We start from the raw sequence: 25,112 nt of genomic DNA, 5'->3' as shown, positions 1-25,112 counted from the left end.
CGCCTCTCTTGGCCGTGACGGACGGAGGCGGGAGCCAATGAATGTGGCGCTCGGGCAGGGCGCTTTGTGATTGGCGCGGACTCGGATGACCGCGGAGGGCGTGCCAGTTAATGAAGGAATCGCTTGACGCATGCGGAGGGTTGTGGGGTGTTTGACACGGAACGTGTTTCTCTCAAAGCCCTACGGAGGCCGCTCTAGCCGTCCTCTCTGTGGTCTGGAGGTCTTCTCTGCGGGGAATGCACTAGCTGTTGCCGAGAAGAGGCCGGGCTGGGGGACGGTTGGTACCTGCGGGGGGGAGGGGAGCTACCTGCACGGGGCGCCCTTTCCCCTGCCTGTGCGCGCGCTCTGCTGCTGGGGCTCTGCAGCCCCGCGACTGAGGGAGGCGGGGCTAGGGCAGGATGCCTGGGTCCTTTTTCTTCTCTTTTTGAGCAGGGAGATGGAGCTGCTGGGTCCTGTTTCCTGCCCCCCCGCTTGAGGGCTGGGGATCCCTGACAGCCTGGGCCAAGCCCTGTGCCCCAGGGCCGGGCAGGGAGGCGGGCGCCCTCTGCCCCCAGTGTGGTCTGAGGCAATATGTCATTGCCCCGCCCTGTGGGGAGCAGCTGGGGGGAAGTGCGGGTGGCTTTGATGTCCCAGGTGAACGGTGCTGCAGGCAGGTGCTAATGAACACCCGCTTTCCCCCCCCTCCCGCCCCCCTTGTGTTTCAGGCAGAGCCATGGCGGAGGGTCCCACTCACCTGCTGGAGGTTTGCTGTCAGAAGCTGTCCGAGTTCTTGTGCAATGTTGAGCACAAGCACTTGGTATGGCTGCGGGAAATTGAGGAGGAGGCCATGAAGATGTTCGATAGGTAGGACCATCAGGGTGGCAGAAGGGCCGAGCTGTCTCTGATGGGCTCATCCCCAGGCTGTTCCTTCTCTCTCAGCTGTCAGTACTCGGGATCCTTCTGATGTGTGCGACAGTGCGTCCCGTGAGTCCTGAGCCCCTCTGTGCAAATGTGCCCCTGTGAAAAGCAGCCTTTGCTTGATGATTTTTTCTCCTACTGTTTTATAGGATTAGCCAGTGGGAACTTCTAACCATTGCAATTGAGAGTCCTCAGGGACTGGTTTTAATGCCAGTCTCAGTGAGATTTCAAACTAAAGGCCACTGGGGAGCCTGGCTTTTTCAGTTGCTACTATAACTTTTTTTTTTGCCTCCGCTTACTAGTGATTTACCTTATCTGTATGCTGGGCACTTTGTTTTAGCCTGTTGTGTTCAGTGTCTGTGGTCTTGCTAGAATGTCCCTAACCTGCTGATCGGAAAGACTTCATAGAATCATAGAAGATTAGGTTTGGAAGAGACCTCCGGAGGTCATCTAGTCCAACCCCCTGCTCAAAGCAGGACCAACACCAACTGAATAATCCCAACCAGGGCTTTGTCAAGCTGGGCCTTAAAAACCTCTAAGGATGGCGTTTGCATCACCTCCCTAGGTATCTTGGACTTTTGGCATCTCTTGGCTTTGTTCCCACTGTAATGAACAACATGCTGCTGCTAAGGGTTGAACAGCATGGTGTTCAGGCAAGGAAATAAATTCCTTCTCTTGTGTTCTGTTTTTTTAACAGCAACTTAAGCGCTGAACCTGAGCTGATGCCCAAAACACCATCACAGAAGAAATACCGTAGGAAGAAGCGCTCGTTATCTCTTAAGGATGAGAACAATGAACTGACCAGAAAAAGGTAGGTGGTTGCCTTGGAGCTCCTGTGCCAACAGACTACAGAACCAAACAAGCCAGAGGCAAAAGTAAACTACCCATTAAAATAAAATATATACACACCTGTATCGATAATTAAATACATGTGCTAATTTAAACATTATTAGTATACTTAATGTGACTCTACCAGGTCAAAGTTAGTTCAAAATCTCGATTTTGTATAAGCTTGTGGTTTACAGTAACGTAAAACAAATGGAAATATTCCTCGGTCTTTTTATCCCAATGAATGCTTTTTAAAAATACATTATTTCAACTGTTTGCAATCTAATCCTTTGTGTTAATGCATGATAACTTGAAAGTGAAAATTTTAGAAACTATAAATTAAAAATGAAACTGACTTTTCTATTTTAATTGCCCAAGGTGAGAGAAATGCAAGAAGTATTCAAAGGGCATGGATTTAAATTTAAAGTGGATTTCTAGGATCTACTTTTATAAGCTAAGTGTCTAACATAGCTGATTATGTTTGGCTTTTTAAATGTCATTTTTAATTAGGGTGTGATTCCAAAAAAATATAGGAAGAGGGGTTTTATACACCTGTCCTTCAAGATGAAAAGTAATTCCTAAGAAGAAAACTGTGGAGAAAGCCAACGTCTCTTCTCTCCTAAATATTGTTAAACTAAGGGTACACTATCAACTTAATGTGTCAATTTCTATTAGTCTTTTTTACCCTAAGGCTTTCTCAGTTTGTTTACTTTGTGTATTTGACAGCCTTTGTGTATAGTCAGTTTCACTGTTATCCTTGCATCATTTGTCAGTCTCTGTTGTTGTTTGCTCTGTGGGGGGGGGGAGGGGGGAAACACACACACTACAGAGGGAAGAAACACTTGAAAATAGGAAAACAAAACCACAGAGTCAGGAAATCTTAGTACCTCAAATATTTGTCAAACCCTCTCTTTCTCTCTTTATGGCCCAGCAACCATTTTCATCTTGCTTTCTGATGCAAAAACTAAATTTGTGGGTTATAAGTAGGATGTTTGCTGGCTGCCTGCTCCAGCCTTGCTCTGCCCTCTAAATTCTCTATAGACTCTTTTCTCTATCACTCCTTAGGCCTGGAACCTCTCCTATACCTCATTTGCAAAGTACCCATCATTTCCATTCAGATCTATCCTTCCAATCCACTTCTATAAAGCTCACAAAGTTTAATCCAGGGGTGGCCAACCTGAGCCTGAGAAGGAGCGAGAATTTACCAATTTACATTGCCAAAGAGCCACAGTAATATGTAAGCAGCCCCCAATGAGCTCTCCCCGCAACTGGCAGCCCTGCTGATCAGCGCCTCCCCCTCCCTCCCCGCACCTTCTGTTCAGCTGTTTCGTGGTGTGCAGGAGGCTCTGGGGGGGAGGGCGAGGAGCGAGGGCACTGCAGGCTCAGGGGAGGGGGTGGAGTGGGGGCAGGGCCTGTGGCAGAGCCAGGGATTGAGCAGTGAGCATCCCCTGGCACATTGGAAAGTTGGCGCCTGTAGCTCTAGCCCCGGAATCGGTGCCTATACAAGGAGCTGCATATTAACTTCTGAAGAGCCGCATGTTGCTCTGGAGCCACAGGTTGGCCACCCCTGGTTTAATCCATCTAGGACAGGTGTGCTGTCTGATACCTGACATTTGAGGGGTACATGTTTTTAATGATCTGTGTACAATAGGAAAAACTGCCTACACCTGACGAGCTGTCTGCATTGTATGCAGCTGAACTGCTGCAAGCATAGGATACCTTGTGCTCAGTATTGTTTCAGTGACCATAGTTAAACCCATGGGGAAAGGAAGGGAGGAGAGATTTGAACTAAATATGAGACTGAAACTGGATGGTAAAGAATGGGAAGGGAGGAGAACATGTCCAGAGCCTAGAGCAGGGAGGAATCATAAATGTCCAGATAGAAGCTAGCTGCTTAATTACATGGTGAGTACCCTCCCACCCTCCAAAAAAGAGTGGTGTCTTAAAGAAATTCACACTTCCCTGTGCTTAGTCACCTAGGCCAAGATTTTCAAAACTGACTTGATTTTCTTTGGTGCCCAACTTGAGACCCCTTAAAGGGTTCTGTTTCTCAGAAGTGCTGTAAACCCACCTTCTCAAAATTAGGCCTCTCTCTCTGGAATGGTCAATTTGTCTCTCTTTAAACACTCCCTCCCACTTAGGGAAATCTCAGGGTACATGTGGAAGTTATCCCTGAACTCTGAGTCTTTCCATTTAGAAAAAGATCTGATCACATGATGCTGGGGTTTTTTGCTTCTCTCAAGTTACACAAGGACACTTCTGTGTGCAATCAAGATCTCATTTCAGAAGTTCACTTGCTCTCACTGCTTGCTCTGTACATTGAGTCAGTTGTGATTAATTTAAGCTGTGATGCTGGAGGCGGACCTCATTCTGCAAGAAAAGCTTTCTGATGATGCGGGTAAAAATTCTTTAGGCAACTTCATCCTATTTGTACTTATTCCTCCCACATACACAGCATTGCCCTTTCAGATACTGCTACATCATTTTATGTTCCCCTTTCCTGTCCAAGTGCTACACATTTAATTCTTTGGAGCCTATCTGCTTTGCTCCTTTCTAGCAGGCCGCCCCATGTTTCATGGTATCCCCAACTGGGACTCCTGAGGATCGAGATCCTATCTGCATGTTAGTATCCCTAGTAAAGAGTGAGAGAATGATCCAGGAAAAGACAATGAGGTTTTAAATGGAATGGTAGTTTTTATAACTGGAGGTCTTCAGCCTATAATATCTTTCTAAACACTCTGATAGTAGTACTATTTAGCTCTTATGATAAGTAGATCTTAAAGTGCTTTACAAAAGTGATAAGTATCGTTATACCAACTTTACAGATATGGGGTGGGAACTGAGCCAAAGGAAGGCCTACCCAGTGTTGCCCAGCAGGCAGAACAGGGAATAGAATCCAGGTCTCCTGAGTTCCGGTGCAGTGTTTTATTAACTTAATCTCATTAAAAATAGTTGTACCTGGAAAATAAGCATAGTTGCATGTAAAAAATACTGAGAGTCATGTCTACAATCAGTGATGTCAGTTTTAGGTTCTGAAATGGCTGGAGAGAAAAATCCTGCCTCATTTGACTTAAAAATATGTCTTTGTTTTAAGGTTATCAAGAAGGAGAAGCAGCCTCAAGCCAGCATCCTCTAAGCAAGTTTCCCAAAGGCTCAGAAGCAAAGAGGGACTGGAAAAACCCAGTGATGTTCAACAGGGAGTCGATGCTTCTTTTTCAACAAGAAGATTCCACTCCAAGGTTGAAACAGAGTTTCCTGCTTCATTGGAGGCAGTGGCTGAGAAACCAACGATCTTGTTAGTAGAAGGGCGGGTTCCCTTAACGGAAATCAGTGTTGACAACCGCAGTGGTGCTGACTTGTATTTGAAGAGGAATAGGCCTGAAATAATCGACCAGGCCTTGGAGGTCATCTCCCTGAGTATAGATGACCAAGCTCCCAAGAAGCCTAAGGTTACTGAACTTCAGCCTATGTCTGCAGCCTTGGCACTGGTGATCCCTGACACTCCTGTGGCAAAGGGGACAGGAGAAGACCGGGGTGATCCCAACTTTAGAACAGCAAATACGTCCACGCCAAAAGCTCCTGTAAATGGGGAGCCTGGAGATGAGACTGTTTCTGCTCAGGGGCCAGAAAAGGAGCTTTTCCAGGACTTAAAGGACAGCACAGGGACCTCAACAAGCTCCAAATCGAGCCGTCCCTCTACACGCAGAAGTCAGAGGGGTAAGTCCCATAAGCACCGCAGGACCTCGCTAGCAGAGAAGTATTCTCTGGCCAGCAAAAGAGAGAGCATGATCCGGAAATCTATCAGCAGGGCTATCTCTAAGAAGAAGGCAGCTCGGGAGTCCTCTTCAGCCTCCAGCCATGTGAGCTGTAAGTTTGTGAATTCTGAAAAGCAATTTACTGTGTCCTTTTATTCAAAGCCTCACTGCTCTGTCTGTCCATCAGTGTGTTGTTTGACTCAGAGGGGCTCAGAGCCACCTGCAATGCTGCTTGTGCAGGGGCAGTACAACTGAAATTTTTAAAGCTCACCTTACAGTGTCTTAAAGCTTCAAGGCCTAACAGTCCTCTTGTCTCTCTGGCTCAAACTCCAGACCACCCCTCTCCTGCACAGTCTCTGGGCTTTGAAAGTGTCTGCTGATATTCAGTTCCTTAAACTCTCTTGCTTGTAGAAGCAAAGTGGCTTCCAGCTGCATCAGTTAAGTGCTGAAGCACATGGATTTTAGGCAAACAAAACTAAATGCCATGGCATGCTGTCGTCATACAGTAATAGTAAAAACTGTAACTAAAAAAAAAAAGGAAACCTAACCTATGCATGAGACGCTGTGGAGAGCCAATTGAAGTTAAAGCCGTGTGTAAATTGATGGGGAAGAGAAACATAAGTCCTGAAACTTCAGATAGTAGTTGCCGAGTCCTAAGCTACTGAAGTTCCTTGTTAATGCTGCAGAATATTGAATTTGTGCACTTATTCTTTGGGGGCAGTTACCAGAAATACAAAACACACTTGCTTTCTTCCCTAATGAGGAGTTAAACCCTTTTCTAACTGAAATTCTCCACAGCTTCAACTACGGAATTACTAGTGACCTCTCCATAATATAGACTTGAGTACATCTTTCTGTATTTCCAGAGTTACTCCAGCTGATATGGAAGGAAGCTTGGGAGGTACTGAAATGATTTTGGGGCCATTATGGCGCTTCTCAAGTTCATAGCGCTATGTAGCAACTTCTAGCTGTAGAAAGTCAAGCAAGGGTGCTTTGAGCTCATATGGAAATCTATGGGTGGGAATGCAATATTTCCCTTGGAGAGAGGGGCTGTATCGCACAGGAGTAGCTGCTTATAGGATGCATCCGATTAAGAGCACCAAGCTAGCTAGTGTCTTGCTTTATTCTTTTCCTTCCAGGCCACAGCTCCCTGGAGGTATTTGTGGATGAAGATGCAACCAGCAACGTCAGGTGAGGCTGCTCTGTCGAATAGGCAGAAGCTATAGAAAATCTTGCAGAAAACTGTACAGGTCATTCCTATGCCTAGCCACTAAATGAATACTTTGTTCTGTAACCTTCACCTGTGCTTGGGGTTGGTAGTTAAACTCTTCATGCTGCGTATTTGTGGCCCTTCGTCAGACTCTGACCATTTTGCAAGCCTCTCCGACAGCAAGACTGGTATGATTTGTTCTTCCTCTCCAATATCTATACTGAGCTACCTAAAAAGGCTGAATGGTTGTTTTCAGCTTGTGCAGAATAACAGTGCATTGCAAGATATTGGCCAGCTTAACTGAGAAACTGTTCCCTTAGGCTCTATCTGTGAACATTTCCGGTTTGCTGTGTCCCATGTATCTTACTAACTTCCTGACCCCTGTGAACTAATTTCCCTTTCCACCCCCATCACCAGATTGGAGAGGTGTGCAGTTTGTGGTCTCCAACACTTGCAGGGTAGGGCAGGCTCATCTGTCTGTGCCCCAGGGCACTGGCATATCCTACCTATTGACCTGAGCAATGCTAAGACCTTTTACAAGGGGCATAAACTCACTAGCATATAGCTCAGCAACTTACTGTGCCATCCCCATCTGGCCCGTTCAAACAGGGTTATGTTTGTGGGTCTCATGCTAAAGTAAATTCACTCTCTGCCTGAAGATTGTGGAGTTAGACTTCAGTGTATGAGTCTTGACTCCAGCATGTGCGAACAGTTCCTCCATTGATCAGAATGAATATCTTGTCCCCACTACACTTAGATAAAATTAATATACTGAAGCAGATAGTCAGATTGTGGTCTTGGTCACCAGTAATGTGCTCTTCCAAGGTGCCTAGAAGCCTCTGACTGAGTCACCACAAGAATAAAACCCATAATTTCCTTACTTCCTCTGTGAGAGCAGATAACTTGTCAAAACACCTCTCTCTCTTCAGGCCTGAACTGGAACCAAATGCTGAATGTGACAAGGTAAGGCCCAGGTCAGGCTTTCCTAGGACAAATGCAGTCAGTTAACTGTACTGCTTCTTAGCTGCCAGCTCCTGAGTCTAGATCTCTCTGCTGAGCTGATAGAATCACTGTCACTGAAACTGGAGAATGTGTCTGTGGGATTGTTCTGTCTCAACTGTCTGAGTCAAAATTTCTGAGGAAGTAAAGACCCCTCAACTTGGGTTTTGGTATATTATGGCACTAGACTATGATGTCAGAGACCTGGCTTCAAATACAAGACTTCCTGTATTACCTTGGGTGAGTCACTTAGGGACAGATCTTTAACAATATTTGTATTTTAAAAATCTGTCCCTTACCCTCCATGTCTTGGTTTCCAATCTTCTGCTTTTATGTTGTATCACTTTTACTCACTCTTCTGTGTCTGTTTACAATGTCAGCTCCTTAGAGCCCTACTGTTTTGTACAGCACCTAACATAACTGGGCCCTAGTCTCCGTTGGAATCTCTATGCGCTATCATAATACAAATGAGTAAAATTAGGGTTTTGTATCAAACATTTTATAATTTCATTTCATGAGTCAGCATCATTTTACAACTTGCTTCCATTGAGCTTTGACAGACCCTTCTGAAGACCTGTGCACCCAGATTGTGTAGGCTTCTGATTGAATCACTTGCTTTCCTCACTTCTCACACATGTCTATGCAGGGGAGCTGTGTGGCTTGAGTGTTATGGTGCAGTGCCTTGTTTGAGGAGAGGTGCTAATGCCTATGGAGCTTGTGCCTTTTCTAATCCTTCTGGTGCAGGGAGGTTGTTGCCTCCCTCACTAGCTGGCTGGCAGCCTCAATCTAGGGCTGTTTAAAACTGACTTTTAAAGGTGCTTGGCCAAGATTTTCAAATGTGACTAGTGATCTTGGATGCCTCAGTTTGTGGGTGTCCAACTAGAAACTCTTGAAGGGATTCTTCTCTTCCCCCCGCCCCCGAAATTGCTGAGCACCAACTCTGAAAATCAGACCTCTCAAAGCTGTTTCACCCAAACTTGCTAGTCAGTCTATAAAAATCTTGACCTTAAAGTCCCAGTGGAAGAAGGACAAATCTGACACTTCTGCTTCTTGGGGGTGGTATCTGTAACACTCCCACCCTGCTGTGCCTTTGCTCCATGAGCAGGCATCCTGTGTCCGTAGTAGCCAGAACAGCACTCTGTGGGTCTGCCCTCCTGCCATCACAAAGAGGAAAAGAGCAGTTCCTGGCTTGTTAGCAGCAGGGCTGCAACCAGTGAAGAGTGCATCCAGAGTCACTGGCTTTGCAATCCTCCTTTTCCCCCTTCCCAGGACACACAATGCTTGTTGAAGCCCTGTTTCTGTGGGGGGGAGTCTTGCTAAAGTCTGCCTCCTTCTCCCACAGGCTCCAAAACACCTGCAGAAAACCTTCATTATTCCAAGTGAAGGCAGCCCTGTTGCAGAACTTTCAGCTCAGGCTGAACCACCAAATGGGGCAGAGCAGCAGGCAGGAAATTGTAAAGGTAAATATTGCTAAAACTGTGTTGGTGGAACAGCAAGGAAGCATGGGACTGTGGAGGTCCCTTGGGGGTTTATGAAAGATCTGATAGTCTGTCTTGCATCTTTGCCACCTACTGACCAAACTTATCCTGCAAGGGCTCTTTGCTGTCTCCAGAGGGGAGTAAGATTTGTCCTGTGCTAGATCATTCAGCAGAGGGTTTTCATAAATGTGCAAAATATAAATGAGCAATTGGACAGAGTCTGTACAAACAACTTCAGTCTGAGCAACTAATGGGTGGGGAACTGTAGAGGAAAATATCTTCAAGCTTCAGTTTAGTTCAGTGTCTAGTGTTAAAGAGCAAAAGTAATTAGTGTTTGGACTAGTAACACTATCTTGTGATACATGAAACAAACTCAGGCGGAACAAGATGAGATTGAGGCAGAGTGAGATGGGAGGGGCTGCAAAATGACGAACTATGAGATGGGATCAGCTTTTACTGCAGGAAATGTGTAATCCCATAAGAGGCATTGGTTGGAGGATCCTGTTAGAGCATTTTATTGGGGTGGGGGTGGAGTGTCCAAAATCCTTTAATGGATTAGCGTGCTATCTGTCTCATCAAGGGTCTCCACACAGAGGGGCGTGTGATCATACAAGGTGCATACTCTAATACTATTCTTTGATGTTGGTTAATGCACAGATGCAAAACCTGTGTTTAAAATAGCTAGTGTGCTCCTGTTTTATCTCAGTATAATGTTTCTGATTTGGCACAGCTCTTAGCAGTTGTGTTCTGCAGTATGCTTATGAGGCTTGTCTTGAGAGCATTGAAGACAAGAACCTCTGGCATCGGACCTCTGCTGTAGGAACCCTTTCATGTGGAACTAACTGTCGTATTCTTTGCAGAGAGCCATGTGAAAAAGAGCAGCACTTCTCAGAGCAGAGGGAGAAGGGAGCAGCCCCAGAATGCAAAGACACTAGAACAGCCCTCGAGTATCCGGTATGTTCCTCCTTGGCTTCAGGCTGGGGGAGAGAAAAGGACTAGACTAGTGATCTGGAATGACTAAGCTTTTATCTATCAAGTACCTTGGTTGAAAGCTTTGGTATGGTTGGCCAAAGAGGGTTTCAAATCCACATAATGTGCCAACATTTTTGGGTAATAGATTTTCATCAGTTTAATACAAAATAGGGTCCCTTGAAAGGCGGCATGGCCTAGTGAACTAGGCATAGATGGGACTGGAACCTAGGTACGACTCTGTGCAAGTCACTTATATCTGCTTTCCATTTGGGGGATGGGAATAGTACCCTCTTCCCCCCAGGCACGTAGTAAGGAACTGTGTTTGTAAGTCTCTAAATGCTGCTTGGAGGGGAGGAGTGGGGTGGCTAAGGATGGCTGCGCAGCAACTTCATAGAATAGTTTGAACAGACTCTTTTAAGTGCCTAAAATATCTAAGGGCTTGGCTCTTTCCTTCACTTCCCCAGCTGCTGATTCTCCTACATACACGAGAGAATGATAGTAAAAGATCCACTAAAGCCAATTTAAATGCAGTTATTGCTCTCAGTTCTGTCCTTTTTCAACCTCTTATCCCCCTATTCAGGCTCTGTTTGATCTTGTGAAATCTACAGCATCTCCTGTAGTTGGGGTACCTGGGAAAAGTGGCAGCAAATTCTGGCACTACAAATAAGCTAATGTACAAAAACTCTTCAAAGCAAACTAAACCTTTCACATGGTTCTGGGTATGGACAGTACACAACACGTTTTCGACTATGCCGCATGTCCTGGCCCACCTTGCGTTACTGATGCTGGCTGTGACAATCTGGCATCTATCAGAAACTCACATCTATCACTTCCTGAAGCTGGGGCTAGAGAGAGGCTATCTCAACTATTGTTTTGTAAGTCTAGTAACCCTCCATCCTTCGCACCTATTCCCATCCCCTGTTTCTAGCATCTTCATGGCTGTGTGTTCTGAATATGTGGTGTGTTCACATAGGCGTCACAGATCACTTGATGGTGCTGAGTAGGCAGGAGGGGTTGTATAAAATTAATTAAAGGCTGAAGTGGAGGCCAGGAATGATGTTTCCTGTGCCGCATCACTATAACCCACCCTTTATTCTTTCAGGAGACAGAGTTATAAGCAAGCAGTGGATGAGCTGTGTAATGGGCAGCAGCTAGAAGACTGTGACTTCTCTCCTTCATATGATAAGACCACTTCTTCTCCTGCCAGCAAGACTCTAGCCTCGCCCAGCCCAGCCAGCAAGGTAAGTAGATTCCATGGCCCCACATCACTCTCCCTATTCTGGATCCCCTTCTGATGCCCTCTGCTCTCCTCATAGGTCGTGCGTCCATTCAAACACTTTTTGCAGACGGTGCAGAAGAACCAGCTGCTCGTGACCCCAGGGTCTGCAGGGCACAGTAGTGTCATGAAAAACCTTATAAAACGCAACACTCCTACCCGACCTGATTCCAAGGTAGAGACGATGCCTTTTCCCTGAGGGTGAGAAGGGAAGAGCAAATGTGTGGGGCAGGGTTGTCCGCTTTGAAATACGCACTGCAAATCTGCATCACAAGCGATTCAAGATTCCAAATGAGGAACGGTACCAAGGAACAAACTTAAATCACAACTCTTCCCATTCTAATATGCTGACTGAATGTCAGATCCAGCACCCAAACTCTCTCCTCTCGATGGTCTTGGCAGAGAGGCTAAAAACTGAATGGGCCATGGAGATTATTTTCCCCTTTGATGTCTGGAGATGCTCCCTCCAGAGTGAGATGCACTGGTGTTATGGGAGAGCAAAGTCCTCCGTCCACAGGAAGAGTACAGCATAGGCTGTGTCAGGGTAAGGGATGTACAGGAGTGCACTGCCATGCTGGTATCTTTCATCAGCATGAAATTGACTGCCTGTAGTTTTTAGCTTAACCCATTGAAAATCCTTTTGACAATCTCTTCCATGCTAAGTACTGGGTTTGGATAGTTTCCCCTGTAGCAGTTGTCTTTATGGCTGCCTGGTACTCCTGTGGGGAATTCTGCGCCAAAAAATTAAAATCTGTACACAATATTTTAAAATTCTACACATTTTATTTGTCAAAATAACACGATATAATCAGTTTCAATTTTGGCAATTTATTTCAAAATTACCTGTCAGCAAGTATGTCTCTAACAATACACACACATACTCCACTAGGGATAGAGCGTTAAACAACCCCTTATGACAACCCAGTTCCTGTTTCTCTGCCCCCTCCCCCACAGAGCCCAGCTGGGGGCCAGACACCCTCACTCCCTACCTCCCGCAGAGCCCAGCCATGCCCCCCCTTCCAGCTGACACACTCACGGACCCTGCCCTCCTAGGGCACAGGGATCCAGAGGGAGAAACAGCCTGATGCTGGGTCCCGGGCTTGCACAGAGATTCCTGCGTGCTGCCACCTCCTTCCTACAGGGTGTGCTAGGAACTGCAGCTACTGGGAACCCTCCAGATCGCTCACTTCAGCCCCTGGCCTTGTTTTCTTTTTGCAACCTGGTCCAGCGGCCCCTAGTGGTGGCCAACATCTCTGTAGCTGATCTCTGTGTGGATGGGAAGGAAATTCTGCGTGCCCAACATTAATTTCTGCAAAATTCTACGTTGCACAGTGGCACAAAATTCCCCGAGGAGTATAGGTTGGTCCTGGGGTAGTGGTGGCGGCATCAGCTGTTGCATTGGGGTGAGTGGAAGATCATGTAGGGAAACAAAGGTTTGGATGAATTTTTGGATGTTTGAAAATGTGCATTTTTATAACCCCTTCATGGAATAGGAGCACCTTAAAATCATAATGAATCTGGTCTTCCATTACCCTTATCAGTTAGCTAATATCAAAGTCTCAATACATATTGTGACCTTGAACATCAACTCCTTAAAGCTTTCCTATGCATGTAGAGAAATCTTGGCTGCCCTGTCACGTTCAGCCCAAACTCTAGGATGGTCAGTGGACACTTCTTTGAATTTGAAATTGGGTCTCTGCTGTCCAGCAGGCTGCTGGACAGTTGTAAGACCAGCAGCGCATTGAGAACCAAAACTGTTGGATCATCGTAACTAACCACTGGGCAAGATGAGACTAGAGTCCAAAGGTTGTGGTTCTAGGTTTACTTGGCTAGTTCCAGAAGCAGTAATCCTTGTTTCTCCTCTTTTATATCTCAACAGGGGGATTTTGTTGTAAGTAATGACTCCTTAATCACAGGGTCTGTGGGCTCATAGTGGGCACATTTATTACCTCTGTAATGGGCACTGGCAGCTCTTTAACCTAATCACTAACCTGCGCGCAGACCTAATATTTCTTCCGAGTCTCACCTGAGAGCGAAATGACGTACTGGGCAGCATGTGGATGGTGTGTACACCAGGAAGTGAGTAGAATTGTTCAGAATGGCCCAAAGGGGATCTAACAGTACCTGGATAAAACTCAGCCATGGCAAATACAAACTGAGAATCTCTGATGAAGGGGATTGCTATTGGACATCTCATGGTGTGTAAAATGGTCTCCAAGGGAAATGGTGGAAGTGATATTACTTCTGTCACTCAAACTAGGCTGGCCAAAGCCCTGGAGAATATACTGTAGGGAACAATCATGGTTTGGCCACTGGGAATGAACTAGATGACTTAAAGCGTCTCTCGTTCTATCTTCTAGACTAAAAACCATGTGTCTAAAAAGGACATAAAGGGGTCCTCTTCAGGGCTCTCAGAAGAACGGAGGAATCTTCATGTTTATAGCACTGACACTGGCTAGTAGCATTTGGTGGTTTGTGGTGAATACAGCAGCACAGTCACTGATGGTGTCTTTGCCTGACTGTGTCCTCTGCAGTAACTGTTTCTGCTTGGATATTGAGCCTGAGGTGTCTTACTCACAGGAACTGCCCCACTCACCCTCCGAGCTCCTTTTCTTCTTCAGGAAATGGAGTGGTTGAACTAGCACTGCTGCCAAAACAGCGCTCTCTCTTTCCTAACACATGTGCCTATTCTAGAGGGAGTGTGAATGTGTCTCTGACTGAAGCTGCAGTTCCCCGGTGTGTTGTCTCTGGCTTCCTGTGCCCAAGTAGCCTGGGGCAGAAAAAAGCCCTAGCAGTTGGGTGTAATCTGAGCTTCCCACCCACCCCAGGAGAAGGAGCGCCAGCGGCTGGAGAGCCTGAGGAAGAAACAGGAGGCAGAGCAACAAAGAAGACAGAAAGTGGAGGAGGAAAAAAGACGGCGCCTCGAGGAGATGAAATTGTGAGTGGCTGCCCCTCCAGCTGCTCCTCTTCTGGCTCAGCTCTGAATCACTTCAAGGTCTTGTCTACACTGGTGACTTGCCCTGATTACTGCCAGTGGTATCTAGCTACAGCTACATTAGTGCAAACAGCTACTGGAAATGGTGTACAGCTGCTGTTGGGGGCCAGTGGCACTTACCCCAGTTTGAAGCAAGGGTAGGCTGCGCCAATGAAAGGCTCTTACGCTCTGCATTGGGGGTGTGCACCAGTGCATGAGCTGTTCCAGCGCTGGGGCACTGATAGCTGTAACCAGGGCAAATCCGTAGTGCAGCCAAAGCTAACTGTCCCCATTCATCCCCCAGGAAGCGTGAGGAGCGTCTGAGGAAGGCACTGCAGGCTCGGGAACGGGTGGAGCAGATGGAAGAGGAGAAGAAAAAGCGGATGGAACAGAAATTCTCTCAAACTGAGGAGAAGAGCGAGAAGGTAAGAGACCCAACCTGGAAACAGAGCCCCTGGGGACAGTTGGGTTTTCTCACGGCAATGGGCAGTGAACCCAGTAGGACGTAGCAATGGATTGCCTCACTGTGTGATAAACATATCAGCAGTTACTAAAATCCTTGATGCTAGTGTCACTGACCCCAGAGGCCATGCGTGGGTAATGAGGCCACTCGGTATTAGGCCCTAAGTGACTCTCTTTGCTCTATCTGTAGTTCTCTGTTCAACAGGGAAAGGCTCTGCTCTGTCAAGTCCATGCAACAGTGTTAATTATGCTTATCGTGGATTTCGGTGTCTGTGGTACTCTAAGCTCTTTGAGGACTAGTAGCGGTGTCTTTTTAGTTCTGCTGATCAAGGTCTTATCAGCAGGCCCTGTGCCCTGCAACCAGAATACAAGTGTTGGGCCCAGGTTGAGTGGGGTGCTCAGGTTTGGGTTGGCTCAGCTCTCATCCTCCTGCCTGTGGGGTCAGCCCGGCTCCAGCTGTGTGCCCCACTCCTGCCAGCTGCCACCACTTCACTGTGCTGTGTGTGCATGGCGGAGTGACGGGCACTGCAGCTCCTTGGCACACTCACTCCACAGCACACAGTATGCAGCCATGGGTGTGCTCAGTCATTGCAGGCCCTGTGGGTGCTGAGTCAGGTTCATGGGAAGGGTTGCGCTTAGGTCAGAGAACAACTCGACTCTCTCAGGCTTGGATCAGGTGAGTTCGGTTCCAGTCCTGGTCAAGCCTAAAATTAGGTCCAAACAGACCTGTACTTGGAGCAGGGAGGTCACTCTGTTTACACTGCACTAAAGCATGTGGGCCACTCCTGTAATCCACCTTCAGTGCAAAGGCCAATGTCCCTGCACCTGGATGCAATAGTTCCTAGTGGAAGAGCTGCTTTCTTTGGTTCCAGCCTACTGACAACCACGCACAGCTCTGCTGAAAGGTGCATGTGTGACAGATGTCTCTATTTATACCACTTCTGTGAGGCACGCTCTTGCAGACTGCTCATGTGGCAGAGACCAGGGAGAATATGCAGAATGCTCCAGTGCTGAGCGTTGTTTGCTTCTGGGGTATTGCTGCTGCTCCAACACTTCATCAGTAGGTGCTGCTGAGTTAGAGATGTGCTGTGTGTGGTTGACCTGGTGTTCTAGGGCAGTGGTTTTCAAACCATGGTCGCGACCCAGAACTGGGTCATGGAAGGGACTGGCTCACGGCAGCTCTGGTCAGCACCGCTGACCGGGCCCTTAAAAGTCCCATCAGCAGTGCTGCCTGGCTAAGGCAGGCTAGTCCCTACTTGTTCCGACACCCTGGAAGCGGCCAGTAGCAGGTCCAGCTCCTAGGCATGGGGGCCACAGGGCTCCACGCCTTGCCCCCACCCCAAGCACCGGCTCCGCACTCCCATTGGCCGGTTCCTGGCCAATGGTGCGGTGGGGCTGTGCCTGCGGGCGAGAGCTGCGTGGAGCTGCTTGCGCGCCTCCGCTTAGGAGCTGGACCTGCTGCTGGCCGCTTCCAGGGCACAGCATGGTCCGCGGTGCCAGGATAGGCAGGAAGCCGGCATCTGCACCCCTGCTGCCCCACTGACTGGGAGCCGCGTGAGGTAAGCCCGTGCCCCAATTCCCTGCCTCTGCCCTCAGCCCCTCCCCCCCCCAAACCCAGAGCCCCTGCCTGCACCCAACCCCTTGCCACAGCCCTGAGCCTCCCAGAGCCCCTCCTACACCCCAAACCCCTCCTCCCCAGCCACAGTCCAGAGCCCCCTCCGACACCCTGAACCCCTCATTCCCAGCCCCACCCCGCAGCTCTCACCCCCAACCCTCTGCCCCAGCCTGAGCCCCTCCCAAACCCCTCATCCCCAGCTCCATTGGGTCACAGGCATGAACAATTTTCTTGAACTGGGTCGCCAGAAAAAAAGTTTGAAAACCACTGTTCTAGGGGCAGCCCAAGAGCCTGGGGATCCAGCTTGGTTGGTTTGGCTTAAGCTCTGGGAGAAGGTTGGCATTCACTGAACCCCTCTCCCCCCCTTTTTTTTTTTCCTTCCAAATGAGGACAAAAACTCAACATGCTACAGAGCTTGTTCCCATTCTGGGTGATGGGGCATAAAGCAGATCTTTTCAGGATCCATCCTTCAAGGTTATTGGCAAAGACTAAAGGACTGCATCTTTCCCCTGCACTAACAACCAGAACCACATACAGTCCTCCGTATTCTTCTCTCCACCACATGTTCCTTTCCACGCGTGCTTATTGCTAGGCCACTCAGCTAAAGTGAAGGAATCTTGCATTTGTGGTCTTCTCACCTCCATGTCCCCAGTTCATTTTGCACGTCAGTTTGCCTGCAAGAAAACTGTACCTTAAGCAAAAGAGAAGCCCATCTTCCTGCTGGCTTTCCCTTGTTCCGATGAAGGTCATGTAGCAATATGGCATCCTGTATTTTGGATTCTGTGTAACGCTGTTTCATGTACTCTTTCCAGGTATTCCTGGTGATGGTCTTCTCCTCCTGTGAACTGTGACTGGGGCTGAACTCGCTGCACTGGGTGCCATCTGCCTTTAAAATATGTACACGCTTCACTGGGGCTTTGGACTTTCACTCCGCTCCAGAGAAAGGCATCGTCCCCTATGGGATGTGATGGGCCTCACACTCCTGAAGAGCTCCTGACTCTTCTTTCTATTGTAGATAAACATGTCAAGACTGTCCCATATAAGGCTGGGCAGGGTTCAGACCTGATGTGTGTGATTCTCTCAGGTGCGAGAAGAGAAGGTGGTAGAAGAAAAGATGAAGAAAAAAATAGCTAAGACGGCTGGGGATGTGGAGACCCGAAAACAGAAAGTGCTGCAGATGGTAAGAGCAAGATTAGGTACCATCTGTAAGGAGAAGAGTTCACAGGGGAAAAACAGAATGATGGGAAATCTGCACAGTGTGCTTTTATATGGGGCAGAGGGCAGAACAATAACCAGTAAATAGCTGCGGGAGAACAGGCCAATGAGTATGTCAGAATAGATTTACCTCCGCACACATACATAGAGAGAGAGAGAGAGGCGCACACGCGCGCACACACACTGTGTCTCTCTCTCCCTCTCCTCCCCTCCTCCTCCCCCCAATTTCCTACTCCTTTTGTGACTGAGGTGCCTTATCACTACTTTCCTTCCCAGTGTAAGGTCAGTCTCCAAGTTTGTTCTAATGCATCTCACCATTATGAGTTGCATAGCACCATAGATGTGCATGGTGTTTTTACTGACCTCTCCCACGGAGGCGGGGCTGCACAACTAAGGTCCAAGAAACTAGTGGTGGTGATGAAGATGGGTCAGAGCAGGTAGCATTAAGGTTAGGAGAGGGCACTTGACCCATAACTCACCCACCCTCCCCATTTAGCATAGAAGAAGTGGACTTGCTTTGCCTTCCCAGGAGGAGGATGAACGCAAGCAGCAGGAGCTACTGCAGAAGAGGAGAGAGGGTGAACAGCAGGACAAAGGGAGAAAGATTGCGGAGCTGAAGAAACTGGCAGAGCAGCAACAGCAGGAACAGGCAAAGGAGAGGTGAGAGCTAGCCTGTTTCCACACCCCTGAGAAGAGGGAAGGGGGTGGAGCGACAAGCATGGCAAAGCAGATCTTGTCGGTACTAGGAGAAGGGTGTGAGCGATGGGCTGTAGCGGAGGGTTCTGGGTGCAGAAGGCCGGTATTGGAGCATCCTGGATGGGAAATGACCTGGGTCCTTTCTGACTCACTTAGTTACACTTTGATTTGCCAGGAGTCACAAACAGCAAGAGAAGGGGAAGGCCCTTCACCTGCAGATGGAGCTGGCAGTGGTTACAGAGGAGGAGGAAAACCAAAAGAAGGTAGGGAGTTGAGACTCTGTCATGCAGTGGACTTTATTCTATTTATGTCTGTGGCCTTGAGCATGCCTTTAGCTTTACCAGCTGCATTCTCCTCGTGTAGGGTAGCACTGAGGCCTACCTAATGTCCAAATCAGCAAAAGGCTGCATTGGAGTCTAACAAAGAATTGCTGCTGTTCCTCCACTGTGGAGAGAGTGTCTGTCCCCTTCATAGGGTAGTGTCCCATCCTGCTGAGGGAGGGGATGAATGGGAGACTAGGGCCTCTCATATAGGACAAGTCAGATTCAATGGGAGTGAAAGCAGGGTGATCTGTGTATAACTTGGACTTGTTAACAGGAGAAACAGAATCCAGAAGAGCAGGAACGGCAGCAACTGCAGGAAAATAAAACCAAGCCACCAGAATCTGTTGCTATTGTTCCCAGTAAATGGCTGAATATAACAGTGGAGGTGAGTGAGCCGTGAGCCAAGAGCCTGAGCAAAGACAGGGGTTCCAATGTCTATTGGGCTATAATTTCCTGGGTCCATGGAGACCTTTCCTCTTTGTATGGGACATTCTCCTTCAAAGAGAGCAGGGATGTCTCTTATCTGAGCAGCCATAAGAAACTTGGCTCAACACAGAAACAATGGAGATAATCCTTTTGCTTGAAATTTAAAACAAGTGATGGGAAATGGCCACATGATGGCACAAGATCCTGAGGGATCCTGGGAGTTTGTGCTGTATTGTAGCCTCTCTCTAGTGACACCAAGTAGCTGAGAAACTTCCATGTATCTCCAGTTGCTTTGAACTCTCTAACTACCACCACTGGCGTTAAAACGTCATTGTGTTTATAGCCTAGAAGTGTTCAGTGAATCAAACTGAAAAGCTAGACTTAGGGCACAGTGGGATCAGCTTTGCTTTTTCAAGCGGCCAGCTACTACCTCTTCCATAACTTCTGGTTGTCTGATGCCTGATACCATCTGAAACTTGACTTGTCTTGTATTCTGTGACTGTTTTTATAGCTCACTGGAAAAATGAGGGAAACTTTATTGGGTTCACATAAGAAATGTCCTTGCAGCAGGTGGTGGGTCTCATTTTGACACACTGCCCCTGCTCAGCCATGCTGGAACAAAGCCATTTTTTTCCTGCTCTTAGCAAACTCTCTAGGCATTGAAATTGGCCTAAGTGACTGTCTCATAGGTCCTTACGCTTATTTCTAAAAATGACTAGGTGTTGCACTTACCTGTAGTCAGGAGTGGAATGTTAAAACCTCGTGTCGTCTTATGGCTTTTATTATCGCTAGGAATTCCTGTCATGATCCCACAGTACTAGGCACTGTACAGACAAGTGACACTCCCTGCTCCAGAGAGATTACAGTCCAGGGGTCAGATGGGATGTGACAAGTGGACAAATGGAGAGGGTGAGGGGAATGAAGTTATACAATGAACAGAGAGTATCAGAAAAATTCAATTCTCTTCTTGGCACTTGCCTACAAATCGTTTCCAGCTGGTACAGGAGAGGCATCACAGCAGAGTGAGACTTTAAGAAGGAATTCAAAGGTGGATAAGTGGGTGGCTCTTCAAATGTTGACTTTTGTCCCCTATGCATAGTATCTGACAACTAATACAAGACGCCCACGTTCTCTTTGGGTGGGGAAGATATGTAACACTGAGTCAGCGACTCCTTCCCTTGGTTTGAAAAAGGTCCGACTCCCGAAGCACTTTATGGTTGTATGAAGCCCCTTAGGTGTGTGTGCTTTTCAGGAGATTTTGTTGTTGTAGAACAGGAGCACCAAGCAGGCTGTGATAAGTAGCTTCCTTGCCTCTGCAGCTGTGAGGAGGGAGTGAGATGGAAGGAACAGGTCCTGTGAGCTAATGGTGCTCAGTCCCGTGTAGCGTACGTACTGCACAAACACCAGCATCAGTGAGTTTACAATCCGAGTAATTGCTGTTGCTGCTCTTAGTTGTGCTTTCCAGCGGTACTATTCCTGTTGTATGAAAGATGCCACTGCTGAACACCTAGAGGGTGAAAAACAGGGCAACTTCCTGCTGTTCCAAGAATGATATTGTTGATGTTTGATGTTTTGATTGTATACAGTTCATTTTTAAAAAATGTTATTGGCAACACATGGCTTTAGATGAGTCTCTACACTTAGCTTGATTTTCTTTTAGGTTAATTATAGAACAGCAAATGTCTGACATCAAATGTGACTCAGATAAACTGAGTAAACAGTGTTGTATACAACAGTCCTGTAGCTTAAAATGTTACGCTTCAGCACAGCCTGGTAGCTTACTAGGCGAGAGATCCACGTTCAAGTCTTAATTCCTCCCTCCACAAACCCTCTCCGTTGGCATGGGTTGGAAGCACAGCCAAAGCAGCCTGCTCAGCCCCTACAGGGTGTGCAGGGGAAGAATGCTGTTTTTTCTAAGCAAGGATCTAAGGAAGTTGAGATAAATTGAAAATCCCAGCCTAAATTATTTAAGACGTGTATTCCTTCTGAATTATCATGTGGCTGTTTTTGCCTTCCCATAAACAGATAGGCATGATCTCTGGATCTGGTGTTTTTGGAGTGGGATTGAAGTTCAGGTATGAAAGTGACATTGACTGCCAGAGTCATACCATTGCCACTTCCTGTCTTCCATGGCTCACCTTTGTTCCCTCCAGGGCAGAGTATCTATTTCATTCTCCTGCCCATGGAGACTCATGGCAGAACAGTAATGTGTGATTCAAACCTAGTGTTGTATGGATAGCAGCAAAGCTGTACATATTAAACTTATTGGTGCTGATATTTGCTGTCCTACCACCTGCTGTTGGCACCAGTGATTCTTGGAGTACACAGTGTAAATCTCCTGCTCCTAGAACCTGGGATATTTCTGTCATAAATAACTAATAGACTAATCAAAATCAACAGTGGGTTCTTTCTGGAAACTCAAGCTGTCTTATCAGCACCACTACATAGAAGTATCATTATAAGGTAATTGGTTGGTTTGTTTTTCTTTTAAGGCTGTATATCTAACTTTTCTTTATGGTTTCAGAAATCTCCTGTCTCTGACTCCTATCAAGGGCCCCCTTTAGGCTCAAAAGAACCCAGATTTCCCAAGGTAAATCCAAATAACTATGGGCTGGATCTGAACAGTGATGACTCCACAGATGATGAAAGCCAGCCCCGCAAGCCCATCCCTGTCTGGGCCACTGGTACGTGCATATTTTGTTATACCCACTGAAACTTCATCTGTGAGAATTTGGAAGACCCCAGATTTCTCAGGGAGGCTTAGAAGTAGAGGAAGACACGATTTAGGCCAGAAGTGCATGAGACTTCAACTTATTGCAGTGCCATGTGGCACTAGCTTGGAGTGGTAGTCTGAGCAGGTGCTATTGTTCAGCTGTTAATTCAGAATCCCTTGTGCCCATCCCTAGAGCTGAAGCGCTTTTGCACTGTTTGAAAACAGAAGGCTAGGGAGTTCACCAGTGCCAGGCAATCCTTTCTTTCAGTGGTGGGTTTTCCATAGTACTTGGGATACCTGGAATATGAAAGATGCCTTGGAAACCAATTATATTGTCTGCATGAGGGGGAATGTAAGGTTCTATATGAAGCCAGGAAAAACCTTGATCCAGTACTGAGAATTCAGTATCTGCCATGCCCACCCCAAATCTCTTCCAGGATGGCTCTGTGGGGCCCTTCCGCAGGGCGATAGAGCCTGGAGGTTTGCTCTTAGATCTTGGCTTCCATGCACTGACTCACAGTAATCATGGTACCAAGGGAGTGAGGTTTAACAGGAGTACTGAGGTGCTGCTTAGACTGTTAGTGTAACATGGTGGTTATTTTCCCAGGGGCTCAGCTTAATCAAGCTGTTACATACCAATACTACAACCCTCCAAATATCGAGACACTCTTCGGGCTGATCATAAGCCCTAAACTGGAGGACATTTTCTACAAGAACAAGCCGCGATATTTCAAACGTACCAGCTCTGCTGTCTGGCACTCACCACCCCTTCCCGGTACCAAGTCTACACTGGGCCTGCCCTACAAACTGAAAAAGTACTGAGGAAGGAGAGTGTCCCTCTTCTGTCCACTTGCCATTTCCACGTTGTCCTGGTTTTTGTGTAAAGAAAAAAATCTTTTCTAAGATCTGTTTTGGTTTTTTTAATATTTGCATAGAATAAAAGCTTAAATAAAAGTTCATGTTAAAATAATCAGGGCCACTTTCCTTCCTGTCTGGGGTGGGTTTTTGTTGAAACTTCGAGTTTTGCTGTAGGGAAGACGAGGCCTACTAAACTACAGCACTGCCCCCTCAGTATCACTTTACTTCCTTCTATCCCCCTCCCTTATGTGTACCCATGCTGCTGTGTGGCACTTTTAGACCATTCCAATTCATTTAGTTGGTGTTCATCCTACTTTGAGCAGGGGGTTGGACTATGACTTCCTGAGGTCTCTTCCAGCCCTAATATTCTATGATTTACTGTGAGAACCCCTGTCTGATGGTATGTCTGTAGGTGGCAGTGCAGATGTTCTCAACGGACAACTGACAGCATTACATAGCTTATCTTTTTGGGGTAAGCTAAATGCCCAAATAAAAGAGCTGCATGGAGGATTATATCTCACATGAGTATGACTTGCTGTCTTCATGGCCTGAGCTCTTCACTTGCTCCTTAGTAGTTAAAATGTACAGCTTTTATAGTGCCCTCTAACTTTGATCTGAAATCTTCATGCTTGGTCTTAGGCTGGAAGTGACTTTTATTTGGACTGGTTGATATGCCTGAATGAATTTTAGCACCAGTGTTTTGTTTTAAAACAAAACAAAAAAAACCTAAAAACAAATTCCAGATGATGCTTTTGTACTCAACTCAAAAGCAGTTCTAACCATCTGTATATATCACCTGGGAGCCTTTCTTCTAGACTTCTTTCCAATCTGTAAGAGCTGAAGGAGCATCTTCAGAGTTACGCTCCTTACTGCCTGCTCAAGTCAGGTATCAGAGTGAAATGTTCCAAGTGTGCTGCAGTCCATGCAGTTAGTCTCATCAGTTACTCCTGTCTGACGCACCATAACTGGATGCTATGAAAGAGTGGAACTGTACTGCTCTGAATGTACCACTGGGCCAGGTTCCAACGTGGTTTGTGGATATTGAGCAAAAATTATTCTGCAACATACAAACCTGTGTCCAACAGCTTGTTGCTTATACAGTAGCAGTTTCTAGAAAAAGTGTTCTCCATACATAGCCAAACTCCTTTGGGCTGCAGAGGTTACTAAGTCTTATTGGAAGCTTTCCCTGCCACTGTCTGTGCTGTCCCTGGGGAGTGGCTGGAGGACAGTTTGTTCTGTACTTCATAGGAGGAAGATACTGAACAAAACCTGTAGCCTCCATCTCTGCACAGCTCCTCTCCCAGTCCCCTGTACTGCACAGAGGTAATTAAGAGCTGGGAACTGTCAAGCTGGATATATAGATCTGTTTCAGAATCTCACGCTATATTGGCTCAGATTTGAACAAGGTGAACGGCAGACCCTGAGGGCAGGGAAGGGTGGCTCAGTAATGTTACTAAGGCTGGCTTCATTGCTCAGCATCACTTTGCTCTCCCTAAATTATCTTGACATGTGACTCAGAGGTACAAAGCTTTAATGGCCTTTTGTTTGAATGCTGGCTGAATGCTTCATTAATAAGCTAGAGACCCTATGGCAGGGAAACGTTCCTGCTTATCTAACCCAGTTGCCACTTACACAGTTATGAACTAGATCATTGAGAGATGTATACAGTCATCCTTCTACAGAGAGCATTAGGCAACCAAGTTAAATGAAAGAAGAACTTAAATCCATTCTGCTGGCGAAGTGGAGGGAAGACAGAAGAACAAGTTCTGCTGTGCCATACCTACTCAGAGGTGGGGATAATGTCATTTTAAACTTCAGCAAAGCAGAGGGTGTCTTTGGAAACACAGATCTTTGCTTTACAAAAGCCTTGTCTATGCTAGGAAAATACAACAATGGTGGAAAAACTTGTAAATACTACTTCACCCAACCCTGTTGCTGACAATAGAGGAGCAGTGGTCTAGGTCTATTTCCACTTATGATGTTCTTCCAAATTCCATGTCTTTTAATCCTGCTCCAGATAAGACAGATCACCCATGGGAAAGATGATGGCAGCTGCAGGAGCCTTGTCTACACTGGAGTTCTTAGCATTGGTGGCACTAGTGAAGCTCAACAAGTGTTAGGGATAGTAGGAAAGCATTGGTAGACAACTTCTGTAAAACTTTCCCTAGGGGAGAGAAGGTTATGATGCACTTTTGGAGGTGGGGGAGTTCTAAAGAGCAGTCATGCCTTGAGCTGTGTGATACAAGCTAAGTGCTTTCTATGTCAAATGGAAATCTCATGACATGAAGAGTTGGGCAATCCTTGTCTCTGAGATGAAGTGACTAAATGGGGGGAGAACAAGGGGAGAGTGACTATGTGTAAGAATTAAGCAATCTCTCTTCTTGAAGGAGGAAGAGGAAACCAGGAGCCTTCATT

The 25,112-nt window shown here is 46.9% G+C and overlaps 2 protein-coding genes across 5 annotated transcripts; both read left to right on the top strand.

Annotated features, from left to right (window-relative positions):
- Window positions 1-108: 108 nt before the first annotated feature.
- On the top strand, window positions 109-17,418 carry LOC141988742 (inner centromere protein-like). Of its 3 annotated transcripts, XM_074954671.1 has the most exons (13): window positions 109-277; window positions 705-843; window positions 1,595-1,708; window positions 4,820-5,592; window positions 6,620-6,671; window positions 7,620-7,653; window positions 9,032-9,149; window positions 10,028-10,121; window positions 11,242-11,380; window positions 11,456-11,590; window positions 14,244-14,353; window positions 14,694-14,814; window positions 17,279-17,418. In XM_074954671.1, exons 2-13 carry the CDS (start codon window positions 713-715, stop codon window positions 17,315-17,317), a joined length of 1,860 nt encoding a protein of 619 aa, XP_074810772.1. In that variant the 5' UTR covers window positions 109-277; window positions 705-712; the 3' UTR covers window positions 17,318-17,418. The 3 variants fall into 3 exon arrangements, with proteins under 3 accessions (XP_074810772.1, XP_074810774.1, XP_074810773.1); XM_074954673.1 differs by lacking the exons at window positions 109-277; window positions 705-843 and adding an exon at window positions 847-963; XM_074954672.1 differs by lacking the exons at window positions 109-277; window positions 705-843 and adding an exon at window positions 855-1,462.
- LOC141988743 (inner centromere protein-like) lies at window positions 17,321-22,783 on the top strand. Of its 2 annotated transcripts, none has more exons than XM_074954675.1 (6): window positions 17,321-17,646; window positions 18,211-18,341; window positions 18,553-18,640; window positions 18,975-19,085; window positions 21,651-21,810; window positions 22,447-22,758. In XM_074954675.1, the coding sequence occupies exons 1-6, from the start codon at window positions 17,581-17,583 to the stop codon at window positions 22,659-22,661; spliced, it is 771 nt and encodes a 256-aa protein (XP_074810776.1). In that variant the 5' UTR covers window positions 17,321-17,580; the 3' UTR covers window positions 22,662-22,758. The 2 variants fall into 2 exon arrangements, with proteins under 2 accessions (XP_074810776.1, XP_074810775.1); XM_074954674.1 differs by having other exon boundaries at window positions 17,513-17,646; window positions 18,178-18,341; window positions 22,447-22,783.
- Window positions 22,784-25,112: the final 2,329 nt, after the last annotated feature.

Source organism: Natator depressus, chromosome 6 (genome assembly GCF_965152275.1).
Source record: "Natator depressus isolate rNatDep1 chromosome 6, rNatDep2.hap1, whole genome shotgun sequence".
NCBI classification, from domain to species: Eukaryota; Metazoa; Chordata; order Testudines; family Cheloniidae; genus Natator; species Natator depressus.
This window is presented reverse-complemented; position numbering and strand designations above follow the sequence as displayed.